At 52.6% G+C, this 17,038-nt stretch overlaps 7 protein-coding genes across 7 annotated transcripts; 3 read left to right on the forward strand and 4 right to left on the reverse strand.

Moving 5' to 3' along the window:
- Positions 1–68: 68 nt before the first annotated feature.
- On the forward strand, positions 69–3,213 carry BD324DRAFT_647394 (glycosyltransferase family 1 protein; the record flags this gene model as incomplete). Its single annotated transcript, XM_022017647.1, has 16 exons — positions 69–255; positions 295–507; positions 541–756; positions 791–1,012; positions 1,045–1,156; positions 1,191–1,537; positions 1,573–1,680; positions 1,715–1,777; positions 1,816–1,888; positions 1,923–2,138; positions 2,173–2,300; positions 2,338–2,456; positions 2,493–2,532; positions 2,567–2,763; positions 2,802–2,838; positions 2,876–3,213. 16 exons carry the CDS (start codon positions 69–71, stop codon positions 3,211–3,213), a joined length of 2,616 nt encoding a protein of 871 aa, XP_021874142.1.
- On the reverse strand, positions 3,039–4,921 carry BD324DRAFT_1626 (DHS-like NAD/FAD-binding domain-containing protein). Its single transcript, XM_022012067.1, has 8 exons — positions 4,640–4,921; positions 4,481–4,583; positions 4,369–4,430; positions 4,305–4,327; positions 4,160–4,255; positions 3,763–4,122; positions 3,675–3,709; positions 3,039–3,623 (listed from the first exon to the last, which is right to left on the reverse strand). Exons 1-8 carry the CDS (start codon positions 4,752–4,754, stop codon positions 3,299–3,301), a joined length of 1,119 nt encoding a protein of 372 aa, XP_021874143.1. The 5' UTR covers positions 4,755–4,921; the 3' UTR covers positions 3,039–3,298.
- A 1-nt stretch (position 4,922) lies between these two features.
- Positions 4,923–6,642, reverse strand: BD324DRAFT_1625 (hypothetical protein). The gene is made up of 2 exons (XM_022012065.1): positions 5,227–6,642; positions 4,923–5,180 (listed from the first exon to the last, which is right to left on the reverse strand). Exon 1 carries the CDS (start codon positions 6,557–6,559, stop codon positions 5,228–5,230), a length of 1,332 nt encoding a protein of 443 aa, XP_021874144.1. The 5' UTR covers positions 6,560–6,642; the 3' UTR covers positions 4,923–5,180; position 5,227.
- Positions 6,643–9,022: 2,380 nt separating this feature from the next.
- BD324DRAFT_647397 (hypothetical protein) lies at positions 9,023–10,920 on the forward strand (the record flags this gene model as incomplete). The annotated part of the gene is made up of 4 exons (XM_022017648.1): positions 9,023–9,484; positions 9,538–9,920; positions 9,959–10,270; positions 10,317–10,920. 4 exons carry the CDS (start codon positions 9,023–9,025, stop codon positions 10,918–10,920), a joined length of 1,761 nt encoding a protein of 586 aa, XP_021874145.1.
- Positions 10,921–11,109: 189 nt separating this feature from the next.
- On the reverse strand, positions 11,110–13,639 carry BD324DRAFT_610845 (aspartic peptidase domain-containing protein). The gene is made up of 7 exons (XM_022014223.1): positions 13,485–13,639; positions 12,289–13,445; positions 12,150–12,245; positions 11,700–12,107; positions 11,426–11,643; positions 11,301–11,383; positions 11,110–11,262 (listed from the first exon to the last, which is right to left on the reverse strand). Exons 2-7 carry the CDS (start codon positions 13,159–13,161, stop codon positions 11,195–11,197), a joined length of 1,746 nt encoding a protein of 581 aa, XP_021874146.1. The 5' UTR covers positions 13,162–13,445; positions 13,485–13,639; the 3' UTR covers positions 11,110–11,194.
- Position 13,640: 1 nt separating this feature from the next.
- BD324DRAFT_610848 (inhibitor of apoptosis-promoting Bax1-domain-containing protein) lies at positions 13,641–15,158 on the reverse strand. Its single transcript, XM_022014224.1, has 6 exons — positions 14,543–15,158; positions 14,419–14,487; positions 14,162–14,363; positions 13,976–14,031; positions 13,829–13,896; positions 13,641–13,774 (listed from the first exon to the last, which is right to left on the reverse strand). The coding sequence occupies exons 1-5, from the start codon at positions 15,062–15,064 to the stop codon at positions 13,873–13,875; spliced, it is 873 nt and encodes a 290-aa protein (XP_021874147.1). The 5' UTR covers positions 15,065–15,158; the 3' UTR covers positions 13,641–13,774; positions 13,829–13,872.
- A 316-nt stretch (positions 15,159–15,474) lies between these two features.
- BD324DRAFT_647399 (ornithine decarboxylase antizyme-domain-containing protein) lies at positions 15,475–16,774 on the forward strand (the record flags this gene model as incomplete). Its single annotated transcript, XM_022017649.1, has 3 exons — positions 15,475–15,527; positions 15,580–15,742; positions 15,941–16,774. The coding sequence occupies 3 exons, from the start codon at positions 15,475–15,477 to the stop codon at positions 16,772–16,774; spliced, it is 1,050 nt and encodes a 349-aa protein (XP_021874148.1).
- Positions 16,775–17,038: the final 264 nt, after the last annotated feature.

Here is a 17,038-nt window from a genome sequence, read left to right on the forward strand (position 1 = left end):
TCAGGCTTACGTCACGCGCCTCATGTCGATCTCGCTTAATTGCCTACCGGACCTCTTGACAACATACCATGAGCAACATGAGCGAGTCGAGCGACATTCCTCTCTACATGCGAGAGGATGAGAATGAGGATGAGGGTGATCTGGAGGAGGTAGATAATACCGAGCGGCCAACCGACAAGACGGCCAAGATGGGCTCCTCACGTCCCGGCAAGCGAGAGGCAAAGGTTGGCGAGATCCAGATTGATCCGAGAATCAGTGAGTCGACCGTGTTGGTTGACGAATCTGACAGTCCAGACTATGCAAAATTTTCGAAACTTGGTCCCGGTCTCGACTCTACCGCCTCTCTTCAAGAAGATGGGACGATAGACATCTGGGTCAAGTTGAAGCAAACAGTACCGGACATTCCACCCGACTATGCATTGACAGTAGAGGAAGAGGATATCGATGCGAGTGATGCCGCAAAGTGTCCTCCACTCAACATTGTCATCTTCATCGTCGGCTCACGAGGTTAGTATCCGCCCAGGGCACTGCTGACGCCAGGCGACGTTCAACCGTACCTCTCACTCGCGCTCCATCTCATCCTCAAGAATGGTCATAGGGTACGGATCGCCACCCACCCGGATTTCAAGGACTTTATCCACAAGGCAAATGAGCGACTCAAGGGCAAGAAGCACAATGGCAAGCCTCTCGAAGGAAGGCTAGGATTTTTCGACGTCGGCGGTGATCCAAAATCCCTGATGGCCTACATGGTCAAGAGTGAGTCTGACATAATGCGAATCCTGACCCCTAGACCCCGGACTGATGCCCGGTTGGGAGAGTCTCAAGAACGGAGATATCGGGGCGAAACGCCAGATGACTGCCGATATGCTGCAAGGATTTTACAAGTCGACCTACTCACCCGACCCGGTCTCACAGCAGCCCTTTGTCGCCGACGCAATTATCTCAAACCCGCCCGCCTTTGGACATATCCACATTGCCGAGGCCCTGGGCTTGCCGTGTCATTTGACTTTCAGTGAGGGCCTGGAAAGAGTGTGCTGACCTCAGCAATGCCATGGTCCACCTCTACAGCCTTTTCGCACCCGCTCGTCAACATCATAGATTCGAATGCAGATCAACGGTGGACGAATTACCTCTCTTTCGCAATGGCAGACATGATGTGAGCCATGCCCCCAGCTGCTGACTGACGACAGGACATGGCAAGGCCTCGGGGATGTGATCAATACATTTCGTACCGCGACCCTCGGACTTGAACCTCTGACAGCGCGTTCCGGCCCTCCTGTCTTGGAGCGAACCAAGGTACCATGGACGTACTGCTGGAGCGAGAGTCTGATCCCCAAACCAAAGGATTGGAAGGGCCATATAGGTGAGAAGCGCAAGGGTCTCCAGCTAAGTACAGACGTCTCGGGCTTTTACTTTCTTAAGGCGGACTCGGACTTTTCGCCTGATCCCGAGTTGGAAAAGTTCCTCGCTGCCGGGGAACCGCCTATCTATGTCGGGTTCGGATCTGTCGTCGTCGATGACGCCGCGGCAATGACTAGTGAGGGGAAATATATACACTGCTGACTTGTGCAGGAACAATCTTTGACGCTGTCAGACAAGCCGGCGTTCGGGCTCTCGTCAGCGCCGGATGGGGAGGTCTCGGTGGTGCAGATGTGCCAGAGAGCGTGTTCATTCTTGAGGGTTCGTACAAGGACTGGATGGGACTGATATTCAGGCAACATCCCTCACGATTGGCTTTTCGCCGACGGGCGAGTCGCTGCGGTTTGTCACCATGGGGGTGAGTTGTGTCCAGACAAACACATCTGATCACTGAAGGTGCCGGCACAACCGCCATTGGATTGCGCAATGGACTCCCGACGATCGTGGTCCCATTCTTCGGGGACCAAAAGTGGGTAATCTCTTCGGGATCCGCTGACAGGTAGATTCTGGGGCGACATGATTCATCACGCGGGAGGCGGACCCAAGCCTATTCCCCAAAAGCAATTGACGGTGGAAGCTCTGACAGACGCTATCAAAGTGGCCACATCCGCCGGGGCAAAGGCCGCAGCAGGGAAAATGGGCGAGCAAATCAGGTCCGAAAGTGGAGAGGAAAAGGGTGTGGAGAGCTTTCACAAGCATCTGCCCCTCAAGGCCATGATGTGAGTATAGGCCATCGACCGTGCTGAGACGCAGCTGCGACATCACGCCCTCTCGTACCGCTCAATGGTGGTATCCTGCCGCTCTGATCCGCATATCGAATGCCGCGGCAGGAACGCTTGTCGAGGCTGGCAAGCTCAACTGGAAGTCGCTCGATCATTTACGTGAGTCAGCACTCGCTCATTCGACTGACCCTGGCAGGACCAAAAGAGCACTCCACTCGCTGGCGTGCGCAAGACCCAGTGACGGGAACGGCGACTGGGTTAATGTTGATGCTGTCTAACCATTATGGCGGCATGGCACAAATGTTCTACAAGCCGGTACGGAAGTGACCCGGTTTTTGAGCTGACGCTCAGTCCAAAGGATTCGTCACGTACGCCACGTCGATTCCGCAGGGTGAGCAGCCCGAGTTGACTTTGCTGACCAGTAGGTCTCGCCGACATCATCGTCGGCATGCACGAAGGTTTTGCTGCGATCACCGCACGTATGGGCTCCGAAGTCAGACCCCGGGGGACGGTCAATTCGTTCTCTTCGGGGATGAGGGAAGGTGGAAAGGGGCTGTTCTATGGATGGTGGGATGGAATCACTGGTCTGGTCACGGAGCCGATTGACGGGGCGAGGAAAGAGGTGAGCAAGTGCCATGAACAGAAGCTAAGTCTTCACAGGGGGCTGTGGGATTCGCCAAAGGGGCATTGAGAAGCTGTGAGTGGATAGCTGCGACGCGTGTTGAGTCCCTCAGGGGTCAATGTCCATGTCCGCCCTGCCGCAGGTGTGCTCGGCAGCATTGCACTGCCTATCCGTGGGAGTTGGCTCTCTCTCCGACGCAAGGTTGCAGGCGCTCCGGAGAGAGCCATTCGGGAACCTCAGGAAGCGCTCGCGAAAGCTGGTGCAGCGTCATTGAGCCAAGCAGAGAAAGAAGAGATTCTGCATCGCTTTGAGGAGCTGCTGGACAGCATTGATGAGCGGAAAAAGGCAATGGAGAAGAAGGCAAAGTTGTTCTTGATGCGGGCGAAAGAGGCGGAAGAAGAGGCTGAAGCGAGAAAGATTGGCAAAGGAAAGGAGTCCGAGACCAATTGACGACCATCTATCGACGCGACGTTTTTACGACTCTGTATCAAATAGGATTGTACCAATAAGATGCAATGTATCACGATGACCATGCCTATCCCTCTGCTCGCGGTCCTTCGACTTCCGGTGGACGCTTGACGACCCCTTGATCTAAGACCCTCTTGACTGCTTCCACTTCTGGACCCGAATTTGTCTTGAGCAGTTCGTTAAGGTACGCCCGTAAGACTGGTCCGGCTTGTCGATCCATTTTTTGCTCTCCGAATCCTTTGATACCTCGTTCAGCCCTTGAAGGACCTTGAGAAATCATGAGGATCGGCAAAGATTGTTCATGGGCCTGTTTGACGAGTCGAAAAGCAGAGTAGGTCGCGAGGGATGTACCGATGACCAGGAGTTGAGAGGCTGATTCAAGCATTTGTATGCTGTCATGTGTGAAGTGAAATCAGCGGAGGAACTTGCCGTGCGAGACATACGATGTATCCTTGACGTGAGTCGGTAACGTCTCTCCCTTTGGACCAGGATGAGCTTGAAGCCGAAAGCTTTTGTTTTTGGCATACTCACGAAAAACACCACATTCGGCTTGACGATACCTTGATCTTTCCCTTTGCCTTGCGCTTCACAGATCTTGCAGCCTGGTACGGTGAAATCTCTGAAATCTGCGCCTGGAAGCTCGACGTCTCCATCCGGATTCGTGCGAGGTCTGTCCCCTGTTCGTTCTGATTCTTCAGCTTTAGCTTGCCATAGAGGGTTGAGATGGCCTAATTGAGCTTGAAAATCGTCTCGTGGTTGAGTGTGAGAATGTTCAAGACAGTGCACTTTGGCCAATGTCCCGTGAAGCTCTAGGATCTGACTGTTGCTCAGGGACGAAGAAGGGAGATGGGATGTAACGAGGTTGAGAGCTTTAGGATGGAGATTGTCGACCTGTGCAAGTCAGCGTATCGACCAAGACTTTACTCGCATTCTGAGTGATGAGCCTCGGGGCTAGTCCAAGTACTTGAAGAGCCGCGATGTAAATATGTGTCGGGTTTGGCTGTGCATCCCTGACTGGAGGGTACTAAGTCGTGCCGCGTCAACCTCGATTCAGATACAGACTTCCTGCTTACACCGAGAAATGATCTTGCCCAGTCTGAAACGACTCATCAGCAGAGTTGAATTGCCTTCACTTACATCGCTTGCGAAACATCCGACCGGTCGGTGAATCCTGTATCAACTCTTGATACATGATGGGTCTTGGAGAATCATCAACATAAAAAGATAATGGGAGCCGAGACCGACCCACTTGTAATTTGGATTCGAATACGTTCCATCTTCTCCTCGGTATGCTCTAATACCAGATTCCACACTGACTCCAGCTCCGGTCAAGATCACCGTCTTGCCCTTGCCTAGCGAGGTGTCTCATCAGTCCGCCGACCAGATCCATTCATCGATAACGACCCACCTTTATCGAGAAATTCCCCAAGGTGTGAAGCTGCTTCTCTCGCTGGAAGTAGAGTCAGTGCTGAAGGTGGAAGCGGTGGGAGTGGCGGAAGGGTCGGGATGGATATACGGACCATCTCGATGGTCCTTTAGAAGTCTGGTATAACTTGAATTTTCAGCATTTCGCCTGTTTGGCAGTCGATCGATTACCGGCAATGACGCATGAAAAGCGTGTTTCAGCGGTGATCGCCGCTGTTCCAGTCCTTGGACCGCCAAGATCGCCGCCAAGATCTGCGTGAGTCACCGTGTCGCCGAAGCAATCAACTCCAGTTCATGCAGAGAAAACAAGATACAAAGAATAGAACGTATAAGATGTATAGACGATGTGCCACAGAAACAGGGGTGGTATGGTGTGAAGACCAATTCGTAAGACAGGAAACAACAGGGTGGAAGCGAGGAGTATTGCGGTAAAAGTTCGGAACGTGTGGAAGTGAGACCTGGAAATGTGGTTATGTGTATAGGGTGGTGTCCCAGTATAGGTAAGCTACTCGATCAATGACGACCTGTACGCTGTATCAGCACCACTCCATTCAGCCATGTATCACTCACGCTATGTTGCGGTCCCCGCTCGCATCTCGTAATCTCTCAATCTCCCCGGTAGAGTCACCTCTCGTCTCGCTCTGTCTCTTCCCGAGGCCAGAGCTTCTCCAAGACTAGATGTGGAGCCCACGCTTCCCGTCCTGGTCATGCTTTGACCTCCGTTGACGGTCTGTTGAGCCAACGTTGTGGCGGATACAGCTCGCCTCATGGCTATCGCTTCGCTCGTGAGGCCATTGGCGGATGCACGCCTGAGGGAAGGACCTGGGAGACCTTGGGTAGGGACCACTGGCGAACCAGAGCTACCCCTTCTGAAGATTCGACCGGATTCAGATTCGCCTAGTCTGGTCCGTTTGGCGTCTCTTGATTCGTCTTCTGGGGAGATCGGTCCAGTGACAGATCTGAGAGGACTTCCAACGGCCATTTGACCATTGGCACTGTTGGCCGCGGTGGTGGAAATGCCGAGTCCGATGGATCGAGTACGTTTGAGCCCAGCGCGAGGTGGAATCGTGGATGCGCTTGGTGTGGGAGCAGTGAGCGTTGGAGATCCCTTGCTAGAGGCTGGCTCATTGGTGATGACGGGGACACCATCTTCCAACGCTACAGTCTTGTCCGGTGGGCTTTCCGACTTTGAGGTTGGGGCGCTATTCTTTGTCGTGGATTTGGCCTTGCCTCGTTTTCTCTTTGCCGCCGCTGCGGCTCTGGCAATGGCCGCTGATTCTTCCCGCACTTTGACTTTTTCCAACTCTAAACGCTGAGCTTTGGCGACTTCTCTAGGCGATGGGTTGGGCGATCGGTCATTCGTCGTGTCCCATCGACGAGAGTAAGGGTGAATAATATGGGTCAAGGGTGGTGGTGGTGGAGGCCGATATGATTTTTTAAAGGCATAATTACCGACGGTTCCCCTTTTCGTCACCGGAGGAGGGGAGGGGAGGGCGGTGTGTGATGAAGCGGGGGAGACGTCGGGTTTCAGCGGAAGACATCGCGTGACGATGGGCTGTAGAAGGGGAGTGAGGGATGCGACAGCGACATTGGTAGAAGGACGATAGACTTTGGCTTTGCGACGCTGAGAAGACGATTTGATGGTGATAGTGGTCAGAATGGGTGAAGGGGTCGAGGATGATCCGGAGGAGGAAGCAGTCGGAAGGACAATCACGGGAGGTTGAGCGGGAGTGAGGTTGAATATATTCGTCGTCGTCGTCGTCGTAGTAGTGATAGTGTAGTACTTTGGTGCTGAGCGATTCGTCGTGAGAGATCTGTTGTGACTGGAAGAATTTGACTGGAGACCCATGACGCTTTTAGACGCGCTGGGGCGGGAATGAATGGTGACGGGAATAGGCGGCATGGTGGATGTGGACAAGAGGGGAGTAGAGCTGGGGATAGAACTGGTGAGAGGGCCAACTGGCGAGCTTAGGCTGATTAGTTGAAAGGTGATTGCGCTGATATCACAAGAAGGGGTACTCGTATTCGTCCGGAGATGACAATAGAGGATGAGTCGAGGTGGACCAATCTTACTGGGGGTTGTACAAGATGAGCCACTGGTTACAGCTCAAAACAAGTATGGCAGAATGGGTCTGACAGTCTCTCCCGACTCTCCTCTCACTCGCTATTGTCCTGGACTGTTGGAATGATGAGATGAAAGAGTGTAGATCCTCCCAGCCAAGGTAGGCCTGTTGTCCCCCCCCCCCCCCACCCCTCTTCAGCAGTCGCTGCTTTCTCCCGCCGGACTTGTGACCGGCTAAAAAAAGGTAAAATTCCTGTATAATAATAATAAGTATTACCACGTCAGAGGCATCACAAGATTGAATTACGTACCCACTTCAGCTTCGTGGCACCACGGTCTCGTCCGAAGAGGGATGTTGGGCTGGATTCATGTATACTGATATGGGATCTGTCTTGCAAGAGATGCTCTGGGGAGTCTTGCGATGGTGGCACGATACATGGGGAATGTATGGCTCGAGGAATGGGAGGTCAGTCGAGCTATCTCACTGGACACTCGTTCCGCGTTTCTGGGACAGACACCGACCTTGTTATCCAAACTGGGTCTTCGATCCGAACATGCACAAGCCGCTGTGGCCAGACAAGGCATCTCCAGGGCTGGGAGGCAGATGTTCGTGGTCTCCCTTCAAAAGAACATGACTGCCCCTGTGATCGCCCTCAGTCGCACACAGTCCAAGATGTGAAACGCCCGGAAGGACATACGAGTGAGGTAATATGGCCCTCCGCCACGTATCACTTTCTGTCTCACGGTCTAGTCTCCACACCCCCATGCCCAGTCCTCACACGACATGTTCAAGCGGGATCCTCGCGTCATACATCATGCCACATTGTTTGGATCCCTTGGACCTCTCCGATCCTCAGTGCCCACAGCCTTATTAAGCCACTTCCTGGAAATGTCACCCGCGGTTTGGCATCAACCCAAAAAAAAATAAACGTCGGGATTGGTCCGTCTTCCCGGGTCGGGCCATTCTCGTTTTTTCAGTGATAACGCCACAAGGTAGCCCAGCCGGCAAGAGGCAGTCCTGTCAGTCGATCACCCAAAAGCCACTCAGTGTAGGGAAGTATCATGAAAGGAGATGAGCTCTGGGAGGAGTCAATCGCCTCCTTTATATCGCCTTTTGGTTTCGGACTGTGTGATTACAGGCAGCAGAACATGGTGGTTGATCGATCATCATACCTGATTGTATACGTTCGCCATAGCCGATGAGATATGGAGAGGGGTAACCCAGGGGAAGCAAAAAAAGGTACTGATCATTATACCAGGCGAGTGAGAGGGTGAAAGAATCGGCAGGGGCAACGTCAGAGGAGCTTCAAGCAGCAGCAGCAGCAGGAAGAAGAAGAAGAAGAAGAAGGGCCCACGACGCTCACACTTTCCTTCCCTCCCCCTGAACCCTCTTCCCAATCTTTTTTGTAGCAAAAAGCAGAACAGCTGCTGTCTCGCCCTACCTGCCCAGTTTTTTCCAGCGAGTGGCGTGCGTGTCAGCCCATCCGTGAGTGAAGTAGTAGTAGTAGTAGTAGTATTCCTGGACCTGAGCTGATCTCATCAAGTTTCCAAAAAATCCTGCGAAGGCGGCAGCAGCAGCGGCGGCGTTGGGTTTCCAAGTGAGAAAAGCCCGTAGTCAGCAGCTCTTCCTCAGTGGAACTGGGCCATCCACCTCCGCATCTGCCGTCCCGAGTCTCTTCTCTGCTCGTCGCCCCCCCCCCCACTCCCCCCTTCCCATTCAGCAGCATCTCTGGAATAATAATAAACCCTAATAATTGTGTGGGTGATACAACTGGCCCCCTTTCCTCCCCCTGTCTCTCTCTCTTTCCCTTTCCCTCTCTCTTATTTCCTTTTTTTCTCCAAAATAACCCGATTACTCGCCTCCGCCGCTCCGCCGCCTGGTGAGTGAGTGACTCTGCTGCTGCTACTCGCTGTTGCTGCTCGCTGCTGCTGGATCTCAACCTCCGCTCGCTTGTTGCTGCTTCTTTTCGGGACTGCTCCGATTACAGGGATCGACCCATCTTCGCCTCCTCCTCCAATAGCTACATACCTCAAAAGCATTCTTCAACTATTTGGTCCGATAGTAGACACACACCTTCTCCGACCAGACCATCTCACGAAGCTCTCTCCCACGACTCCCTCCATCTGGTGTCACTTGAGGCGGTTCCATCGCCGAAGCCTCCGAAGGCGCTTTGGTCCCTTTACCTTTCTCTCCAAAATCTCCCCTCCTCCTCCTCCTCCTCCTCCTCCTCCTCCTCCGAACCCCACCGACCCTCCATACGTCTCTCTCTTGTCTTTGTCGGACATCTTATACTCATCCTCACCATGGCCACAGCTAGCAGGCCCCCGCATACCTTTTCATCTTCCTATGTCCCTAGATCACGACCCGCCTCTCCCGCATTACCATCAATGACCAGTACCCATCCCCGTGCATCTACATCATCATCGGAGACGACTCGCCAAGCAGTCGCTGGTCAGTCATCTTCATCTTCATCTTCGACTCGACCAAAATCTACACCTGCCAGCCCAATCTTACACGCCCATCAAGCTTCAAAATCCTCACCTCTCGTCACCACGACCGCTCAAACCGCGAGATCGTCTCCGATTGTTCATCCGCTACCTATGAAACCAAACTCACCCGCCATGACGCCTCGACTCAATGATCGGTCAGAGAGGAGAGGCAGTGGTTTAAAGCACGAGCTCCGGGATGGACAGCGGTCGGAGAAGAAGAAGCCTGTGCGACCGACCGAGGACAAGGAGGCCGATGATTCGCATGCCATTCTCAAGGTAGGATCCGTCACTATCTCTCACATCACATTCGCTGACAGGCTTATTTCCAGATCTTGTCCAGTCTCCCTGCGCCACTTCCCGAAACACTGCCTTCAACATTCTTGCCGACCCCAAGGACAACCCCGAGTCCAACTCAGTCTTTCTCCGATTGGGCAAAGTCCAGCAAACGAAGACGATCGCTCTCCGATGACAGTCTGGCTAGCTCTGCAGTCTCGTCGAGATCTGCCGGGTCGAGCGGGTCTACATCCCGAACGGGTGTCGGACTAGGCTTGGGCTTGTCCTTGGTGTCCGAGGACGGGTCAGCGTCCAGCAAGAAGCGTCGGCTGTCGTCTCAGAGCTCGGCGACCGCTAAAACGACTCGTAAATCCGAATGGTCAGAAGAGAATAGTATGGCCACCTGGACCAAGGAGAAATGGACCGAGATGGGGAAAAGGTGGGTCAAATCAAGCGCTCACGCCAGCTGACGGCCAGATATCGTGACCGAGCGATCTCACTCAAACGACTTGGAGACGCATATCTCCGGTACGCAGGCGCCAAACCCGAATATCTTGCGCGAGCGCGTGAACAAGACCCTCTTCGAGGTCTGTTGTGCCTCACCGACTCTATCCTCATGTGGCTATTCGCCTATTGGTGCGAGGAGCAAATTTTTGGCAGAACACGACCGCTCGAGTACCAGGAGTCCAAACCGTTGCGTGATCATGTCAGAGCAGCGTGGGAGGGAAGAATGAGGCGAAGCGAGACAGAGGTGGAGAAGGAAGCTGCGAAAGGCATGGTCGGGTTGATGTGAGTCGAGACACTCCCCGCTGTCCTCCCCGCTGATGGCACGCAGGTACCTTATCGAGGCTGTCATCTCCTACCATACCTCGTCTGATCATCTCTCTCAACTTTCTCGCAAAGGTCGACAACTCGATCCCGCCGCTGTGGCTCCGCCGACCCCAACTCAGTCCCACAGTGGGAATAGTACGAGCTCGAGTGGCGCTGCAGACTCCAAACCGACCGATCCATCTCCACCCGCCATTGCAGCCTCTCCAGCTCTCTCAGGTCATTCTGCTGAATCTCAAGCATCTCACACTTCCAGCAATCCTTTGAACGATCTCCTGCCTCTCATCGCGAGCAGTACGTCCTCTTCTTCGTCTGCTCAACATCACCTTCTCAACTCCCGGCATCATCTCTCCCTCGGTCTTCTCCGGACCCGATTCCCCCAATCGTTTGAGTTGGCCACTCATTCCGAACTGGCCGATCAGGCGCTCCCCGCTCCAGGCGACACGCTCGGGTCCGCCAAACGACTCGATATTGATAACCCAGACGTGTTTGCCTGGCCAATCGAACTGGGCATGCACGCCCCCGTGGCGCACACTGCAGTGTTCGGTAGATGCCTCGTCAATGAGTACGGAGAGGCGAGAGGCGGATGGAATGTAAGGGAGACTGCGTGATATGGTGTGATGTGTTTGTATACTTGTTTCTTAATTCTGTTGTGTTTCTTTGTCCCTTTGTCACGCTTGTCTTGTTGTCTTTCTTGTCTCGATCATTGTCATGGCGAGCTTAGCCTGTTAAATCTTCATTTGTACACCCTTACACCACGACCTCACTGTCATGCAAATGTTCACGAGTATGATTCGAGCCTCACGCAACTTGAGTGTCGGAACGTTTGCATCACTTGCGAGATCTGTCTATATTTCTATACTTCCACCCAGCTATCGTTCTCTCCTAGTTGTTGTTTATGCTCGAGGCAAAGCCTACACGTGCGCCATTCGAGTAGTCGTATACAGAGTACCCTGGCAGTATGAGCGCAAGCTACGGGTTGAAGACTCACAGGACTTTAAAAATTCGTCACCGACAATGGCGAGGTTGTCCGGGAAGTCATCGCTCATTCCGAGAATTCCACCGACACAAAGTCTGAATTGGCCGTCAGCAGCTGCCCTCTATTGATCCACTTACGATGATCCACTGGCTGTCCTACCGAGGTTGAAATCCACAGTGTTCATGGGAAACCGCTTAGATGCGAAATTCAGCGTCACTTGGAGTGGTGAAGTACATGGGAATTGGTAGAAACCAGGTCCGAATTGAGAAGCGCTGGATGATCCTGGGATTTGGGCATAGAAATCTGATGCGACGCTATCAGGAACATAGACCAGGGTCGTACCCGTGTCGATCGCCTGAGTGGACCTCTTTTAAGCCTAGGAGTTACTGTTTTTTATTATCTTCGACTCACCGCCACGAGCGCCTTGCTCAGCGCATTTCCCTCTCCCAATGCTGACATGCCACTGAGACCTACACTCCAATATGTCTTGCTGATCACTGGGACCCAAGAGATCGCGCCGTTGTATTTTGACGTATCGACGCAACCGAGACATAAGGTTGAGCCTGAAGCTTGTTTCCGAGTCAAGTGAAATCCAAACATGGGCGAGGAGACCGCATTGTTGGATATGAGGTTCTCAAAGAAAGTTTGTTCGCCCGATGAAGAGATACTTGAAAAGGCCATCCCCATGACGCCTGAATTGGGGTTTCCATCGAAATCATCAGACTCTTGATCTACCGCTCCGAAATACTGGCCTCGAACGGAAGATCCCCCGATCGAGACGGAATCTTGAGCCAGAGTTCCAGAAACTGATCCAGTCCCCTGTACACTTTCAGCTTTGACCAGGGTTATTCCCAAACTCACGTATTGGATCGAAAAGTCTTCGCCGGTATTGGAGTACGACTGACTGTTATCCGCGTCGAACTGTTCGGACGTACATTCGTCACAGTCTACGGGCAGCTGGAGATCGGTTAGAAGTTGATCAATGCTTTCATTGACTCACCCAAAGGTCCGCGGACCCCGTATCGAAATCCACAGTGAGCTGTTGAGCCGGCGTGCCGATATTGAGCCCTCCATAATACAGCACGTCCATTCCGCCAGATATCCAATCCGTAAGACCAATCCGCGTGGATGTCGATCGAGCGGGGAGTCGACGACCAGTGAGTCCAATTAAAGCATCCGCCACAAGGCCAGAAGGATCAGGCTCAGCGTTGTTCGTCGTTGTCGTTGTCGTCGTCGTCGTCGTCATTGTGGTCGTCGTCGTCTGACTAGCAATCGTATCAGCCGCCACCACCGTACTCGTGAAGGGCGGATTGGATGACGCAGTCATTGAGCTTGTCGCGTTCGACGATGCACTCTGTAGCTTGACATTTGGCTCAAAGCCTAGATCCACTTGACCGGGTGAAACCCCTTGGAGATACTTGACGGCATTGGCGTATTTCTTCGCTACGGATCGCTGCTCGTTCAAGACCACTGCGAGTTCGGGTCCCCCAAAGACGTCGTCGGGATCATCCCGGGCAAAGAATCGTTTCACACGCGCAGGGACAGATTGTCCAGAGGGATACGGGACCGAAGCGTCGCCCGTGGACGTCGGACTCGATGGCGTCAAGGTATTTGTCGTCCCGCTTGACGGTGTCAATGTCTCATTGTCGTCTGGTACAGCAGCTGGAGATGACGATGCTACGCCATTGACTCCTTCTACGGGAGGTGCAGGCGAAGGAGATGGAGTATTGGGGATCTGACCTCCCTCCGTCGGAGGAGTCGTAGGTGATGCGACGGGGTAGTTGGTGTATATTGGCTTGTCGTTAGGTAAGGGTGTGGCGGTGGCTAAGAGAGTGATAACTTGACAGAGGGCGAGAGTCTGTTGGATGTGCATAGCGGGTAAGAGGGGGAAAAGATTGTGGTCTGATGGTGTCGATGCGCAAGGATTTGAGTATCAGCGGGGATTATAGAGGTTGACACTGTGTCTGTTTCTAAGGACTAGAGCAACCCTATCGTGATTTGTGTGATTATCAACGTACGGCGGTCTCGTCAAGATTTGAAGTTTGCAGGTCGGTCAGCTCTTTGTCAATGTCAGTAAAGGCAATTGCTCTTATATGTCTTGATCAATAACGCAGCTCATGTCACTCCGTCTCAGAGGAATATCGCATCCAGCAAGTTCTTTTCCATCAGCATCCAACTCCGTCGCATGATGCTCACTATCAGTCACTATCGCCGACACCGGCTCCTCAAAGACGATGCGTCCGGTTCAGTGAGACACATCGATTCCATCCGAGACATTCGCGTTCGGTCCTGAGACATGTGAATCGAAGTGCTTTATGATTGGAATCGACATGCGCGACCGTATGCGTTGGATCCACAGGCGTAGTGTGACATGATCAGTGCAAATCAGATACATGCCTGTACAAAAAAAGTCATCGAGGCCGGACAAGAAGCGCAAGGGAAACGGTTGTGGCAAGTGTAACATGGGGGGAAAGTGGAGATTTGCACTGATCAAAGTCAGCCATATGCACGTGTCGAGCAAACACACCCGTCTAACCCACCATATGACTGCAACTGTGCAACCATGGGTCGATCAAAAGCACTTTTATCGGTTGTTTTGGTTGTTGAGCTGACGCAAATTTGTCAAAAGGGGCTCGAATCGGATGCAACGTTTCCGGACGTCTCCGGAAGCGTTCTAAAGCACTCACGACACGCAGAACAGCAAGGAAGAGGTTGATGAAGTCCAGGTATAATTGAAGCGCGCCTATGGTACCCCAGTTCAGCGTTAAACATCAAGTACGACAAGGATAAATGGAGAAATGAATATAAAATTGGGAAAGAAGCCAGGGCAAGATGGAGTTTTTGGGCAAAGTATCACTGAATTACTGACTCACCGACGATGTGCTCATCAGGACTGAGTCTCTTCATGATCATCTGTGTGTCGTATAGGACAAAGCCAGAGAACAGCATGACTGAGAATCCCGCAATGGCGAGATCGACATTGGCGTTGAAAGGTAGGAATATTTGCACCAGAGACATGGTGAGGAGGCCCATGATTCCAGCAAAGAGGAATGGGCCAAGGGATGAGAAGTCCCACTGGGGAAAGCCAAAGGTCAGTATCGAGATGCTATATTATCTGTGTGTCACTCACCTTGGTCTGGAAAGTGAAGAGGGTGAGCCCGATGAATATTCCCATGGTGATGAACAACGCTTGGAGAACCTGAGCGAGTATGTCAGCCTTCTGGCGCTTCACTCCACAGCCGGTTGTGATTCACGATTCTGCTCTCATAGTAGCTGACGACCGTTCCCACCATCATGGCCTCGAACATGGTGAATAATCCCAAAAGGATCAAGTTTGCCGGGTGCTGGTGTCGTTTCCAGTAAACACCCATGAGACTTGCGAAACTTCCTAGGACTGGGATCCAAATGATCCATCCGTGTTGTTGCATGAATGATGTCGCCTGAGGTAGACTCAGGACGACCGATACACCTGCCGTCGCCAAGAGCTGGATGAACAGGATAGAATAGACTTTCCGAATGAACGCGAGTCTGATGGCGGCATCACAATCGATGACTGCAACCCCGACTTTAAAGTCGTCAGGGATATCATCCTCGGAGGGCTGGTCCATCCATGTGTTTCCTGTTGATGATCCCGGCATACCACCAGCTCGAGGAGCAGACGCTGACTGTGCGAGTAGAGGCTCATTCGCCTGAGACGTATTGGGCGTCGCGCCATACGTCTTGATCGTTGGTGCCTCTGGCGCCGGGTCATCGGTATACTTAGGAGGGAGTGCCATGATGAAACCCCAGCCGTAGATCGAGTATGAATGTGAGTAGAGGATGGACGAGAGAGAGAGAGAGAGAGAGAGAGATTCAAGTACGGGACGATCACCGAATACGCGGTGTACAAAGTGGCCAACGGGGCAATTATCAAAAGGAAAAGCGGAATCAAATTTGAGTGGCGAGGACACCTTCGGTACGGAAGGATCTAGAGGGCTGGAGTGATGGAGGTATCACCTTATCTCTCTCGAAGTTGTCCAGATCAAGTTCATCGCAAGCAGGTGCTGCATCAGTCAGCAGCTGACATCCGTATCAGAAGCAACAGACCAATGTGAGTAGGAATCGTGGAAGCACTGCGACTTCACGCTCATTCGTTCTGTCAGCTCGTTGAAGCCTCGGGCATTAAATCTCCGACGACGTCTCCACCATGTCCCGCAATATCAGACAAATGACAAGTTCCAATAGGAATCTCGGCCCCGCGTGAGCTTCTCGTCCCTCAATACGTTAGTATCGACGCTGATTTATACTTCAGTGGCGCCTTGGGCAGCGCTAGCAAAGGGGCACCTGACATTCTCCCATCCCTCTTCTCTACGACTATTCATCACGATATCGATAATCCGACTTGTCCCGCTCTTGCCGTTGCAAGAGTTGGCGGTACTGGAGGACAAATCTACGTTTATTCGGATGAGCCCGTCGTGAGGGGTTCCTCGAATGGATTCACTACTTTTGCCGGCGGGGGCAAGCAGTGGTTTTGAGGAGGGCAGGAGGAGATCGCCCATTGTGAGTGCACACGAGCACCTGAACCCAACCTAGAGCGAAAGCCAGCGGATCCCCTCTGGGTCTTTCTTTTTTGGTCACCATTGAGACATCCTCGCTGACGCTCGATTTCTCAGGACTCTGTCAGTGGGCCGCCAAGGGGCGTGAGAGACTCCTTGATGTCCTACCTGTTATCGTGCTCTCATCCTGCGACTGTCAAGCAGGACTCTCGGATCCATCAACCTGTACCACAAGATCATCATACCCTTCCTTTGACGCCTCCGTCATCTTATACCCCCAATGTGAACATTCCTCAAGCTTCCGCCGTTGTAAATCATCTTGATCGAAGACAATCCCTCCCTCTCACGCCAGACTCCATCCCGACCGACGAGCCAATGATTCAGTCTCTTCCCAGCCCTCAAACTTGCCCCTCTCCGCCTCCTAGAATGACGACGCATGTGTCCATCCAATTGGTCAATGACCTTTTTCCTCGACAAGCCAGTCAATTTGATACTTGTACCCATGCGCTGGAAATTGTCACTCCGCCTGATCATATCACCCAGGGATTCATTCTCGACCACCAACTCTATGGTCGATCCGTGTATATCCACCTTCGTCCACCTCATTCCGCTTCGGATCGACCTGAAGATCTCTCTGCAAATTTTTCAGAAGTTCTTAGACCTCACGATCCATCCCGTATGCGAGGGACGAGTCCGGACGATGATTTGGCCGAAAGTCAGGCATTGGATATCAGAGAATCCCTCACGGCATTACTGGATCTGGCCTCAGACTCTCTAGACGCGAAGAATTTGATCCTTGTCCTTGACAAGAGCGACCGAGATCTGGGAGGTCTAGATGAACTGCTCCATTCGCTCATGTTTGTCGGAGGTCAAGTTGTCAGACCTGGTTTACTGGAAGGAGGCTGGGATTGGGATTCCAATCGCTGGGTCTTGGTCGGGATCGAGTTGTAAACCAAAAAAAGATGTTCTGTTCTTCATGTGTACAGATAATAAAAGATGCACCGTGTTCATGTCAAATCTCTGCCTCCAGTGTAGGCTGCTGAGCTGTCCGATGGCCCAGCAGCAGCAGCAGCAGCAACAGCAACAGAAGATGGCCGATGGTGAACATGCGCCATGCCACTGAATTCAGTCGTCGACCATGTTTTCGCCTCTTTTTTTTAGTGTTATTTTCACCCTTATTGATTGGACGCGTTTCAGCATTTTTATTTTTCCATT

The sequence above is a fragment of the Kockovaella imperatae genome (genome assembly GCF_002102565.1).
Source record: "Kockovaella imperatae strain NRRL Y-17943 chromosome Unknown BD324scaffold_1, whole genome shotgun sequence".
In the NCBI taxonomy this organism is placed as follows: Eukaryota; Fungi; Basidiomycota; class Tremellomycetes; order Tremellales; family Cuniculitremaceae; genus Kockovaella; species Kockovaella imperatae.

Bases quoted from the DNA above. Each gene is read 5' to 3' on its own strand.
- BD324DRAFT_1626 (XM_022012067.1), bottom strand. From the start codon at position 4,754: ATGGTCCGTATATCCATCCCGACCCTTCCGCCACTCCCACCGCTTCCA. The intron at 4,328-4,368 runs GTAAGTGAAGGC...GAGTCGTTTCAG, and splicing joins TCGGATGTTTCGCAAGCGAT to ACTGGGCAAGATCATTTCTC. The intron at 3,710-3,762 runs GTGAGTATGCCA...CCTGGTCCAAAG, and splicing joins AGCCGAATGTGGTGTTTTTC to GGAGAGACGTTACCGACTCA.
- BD324DRAFT_1625 (XM_022012065.1), bottom strand. From the start codon at position 6,559: ATGCCGCCTATTCCCGTCACCATTCATTCCCGCCCCAGCGCGTCTAAA.
- BD324DRAFT_610845 (XM_022014223.1), bottom strand. From the start codon at position 13,161: ATGCACATCCAACAGACTCTCGCCCTCTGTCAAGTTATCACTCTCTTA. The intron at 12,246-12,288 runs GTGAGTCAATGA...ACCGATCTCCAG, and splicing joins CGGGGTCCGCGGACCTTTGG to CTGCCCGTAGACTGTGACGA. The intron at 12,108-12,149 runs GTGAGTTTGGGA...GAAAGTGTACAG, and splicing joins AAGACTTTTCGATCCAATAC to GGGACTGGATCAGTTTCTGG.
- BD324DRAFT_610848 (XM_022014224.1), bottom strand. From the start codon at position 15,064: ATGGCACTCCCTCCTAAGTATACCGATGACCCGGCGCCAGAGGCACCA. The intron at 14,364-14,418 runs GTGAGTGACACA...GGCTTTCCCCAG, and splicing joins TCTTCACTTTCCAGACCAAG to TGGGACTTCTCATCCCTTGG. The intron at 13,897-13,975 runs GTGAGTGCTTTA...AATTTGCGTCAG, and splicing joins TCCTTGCTGTTCTGCGTGTC to CTCAACAACCAAAACAACCG.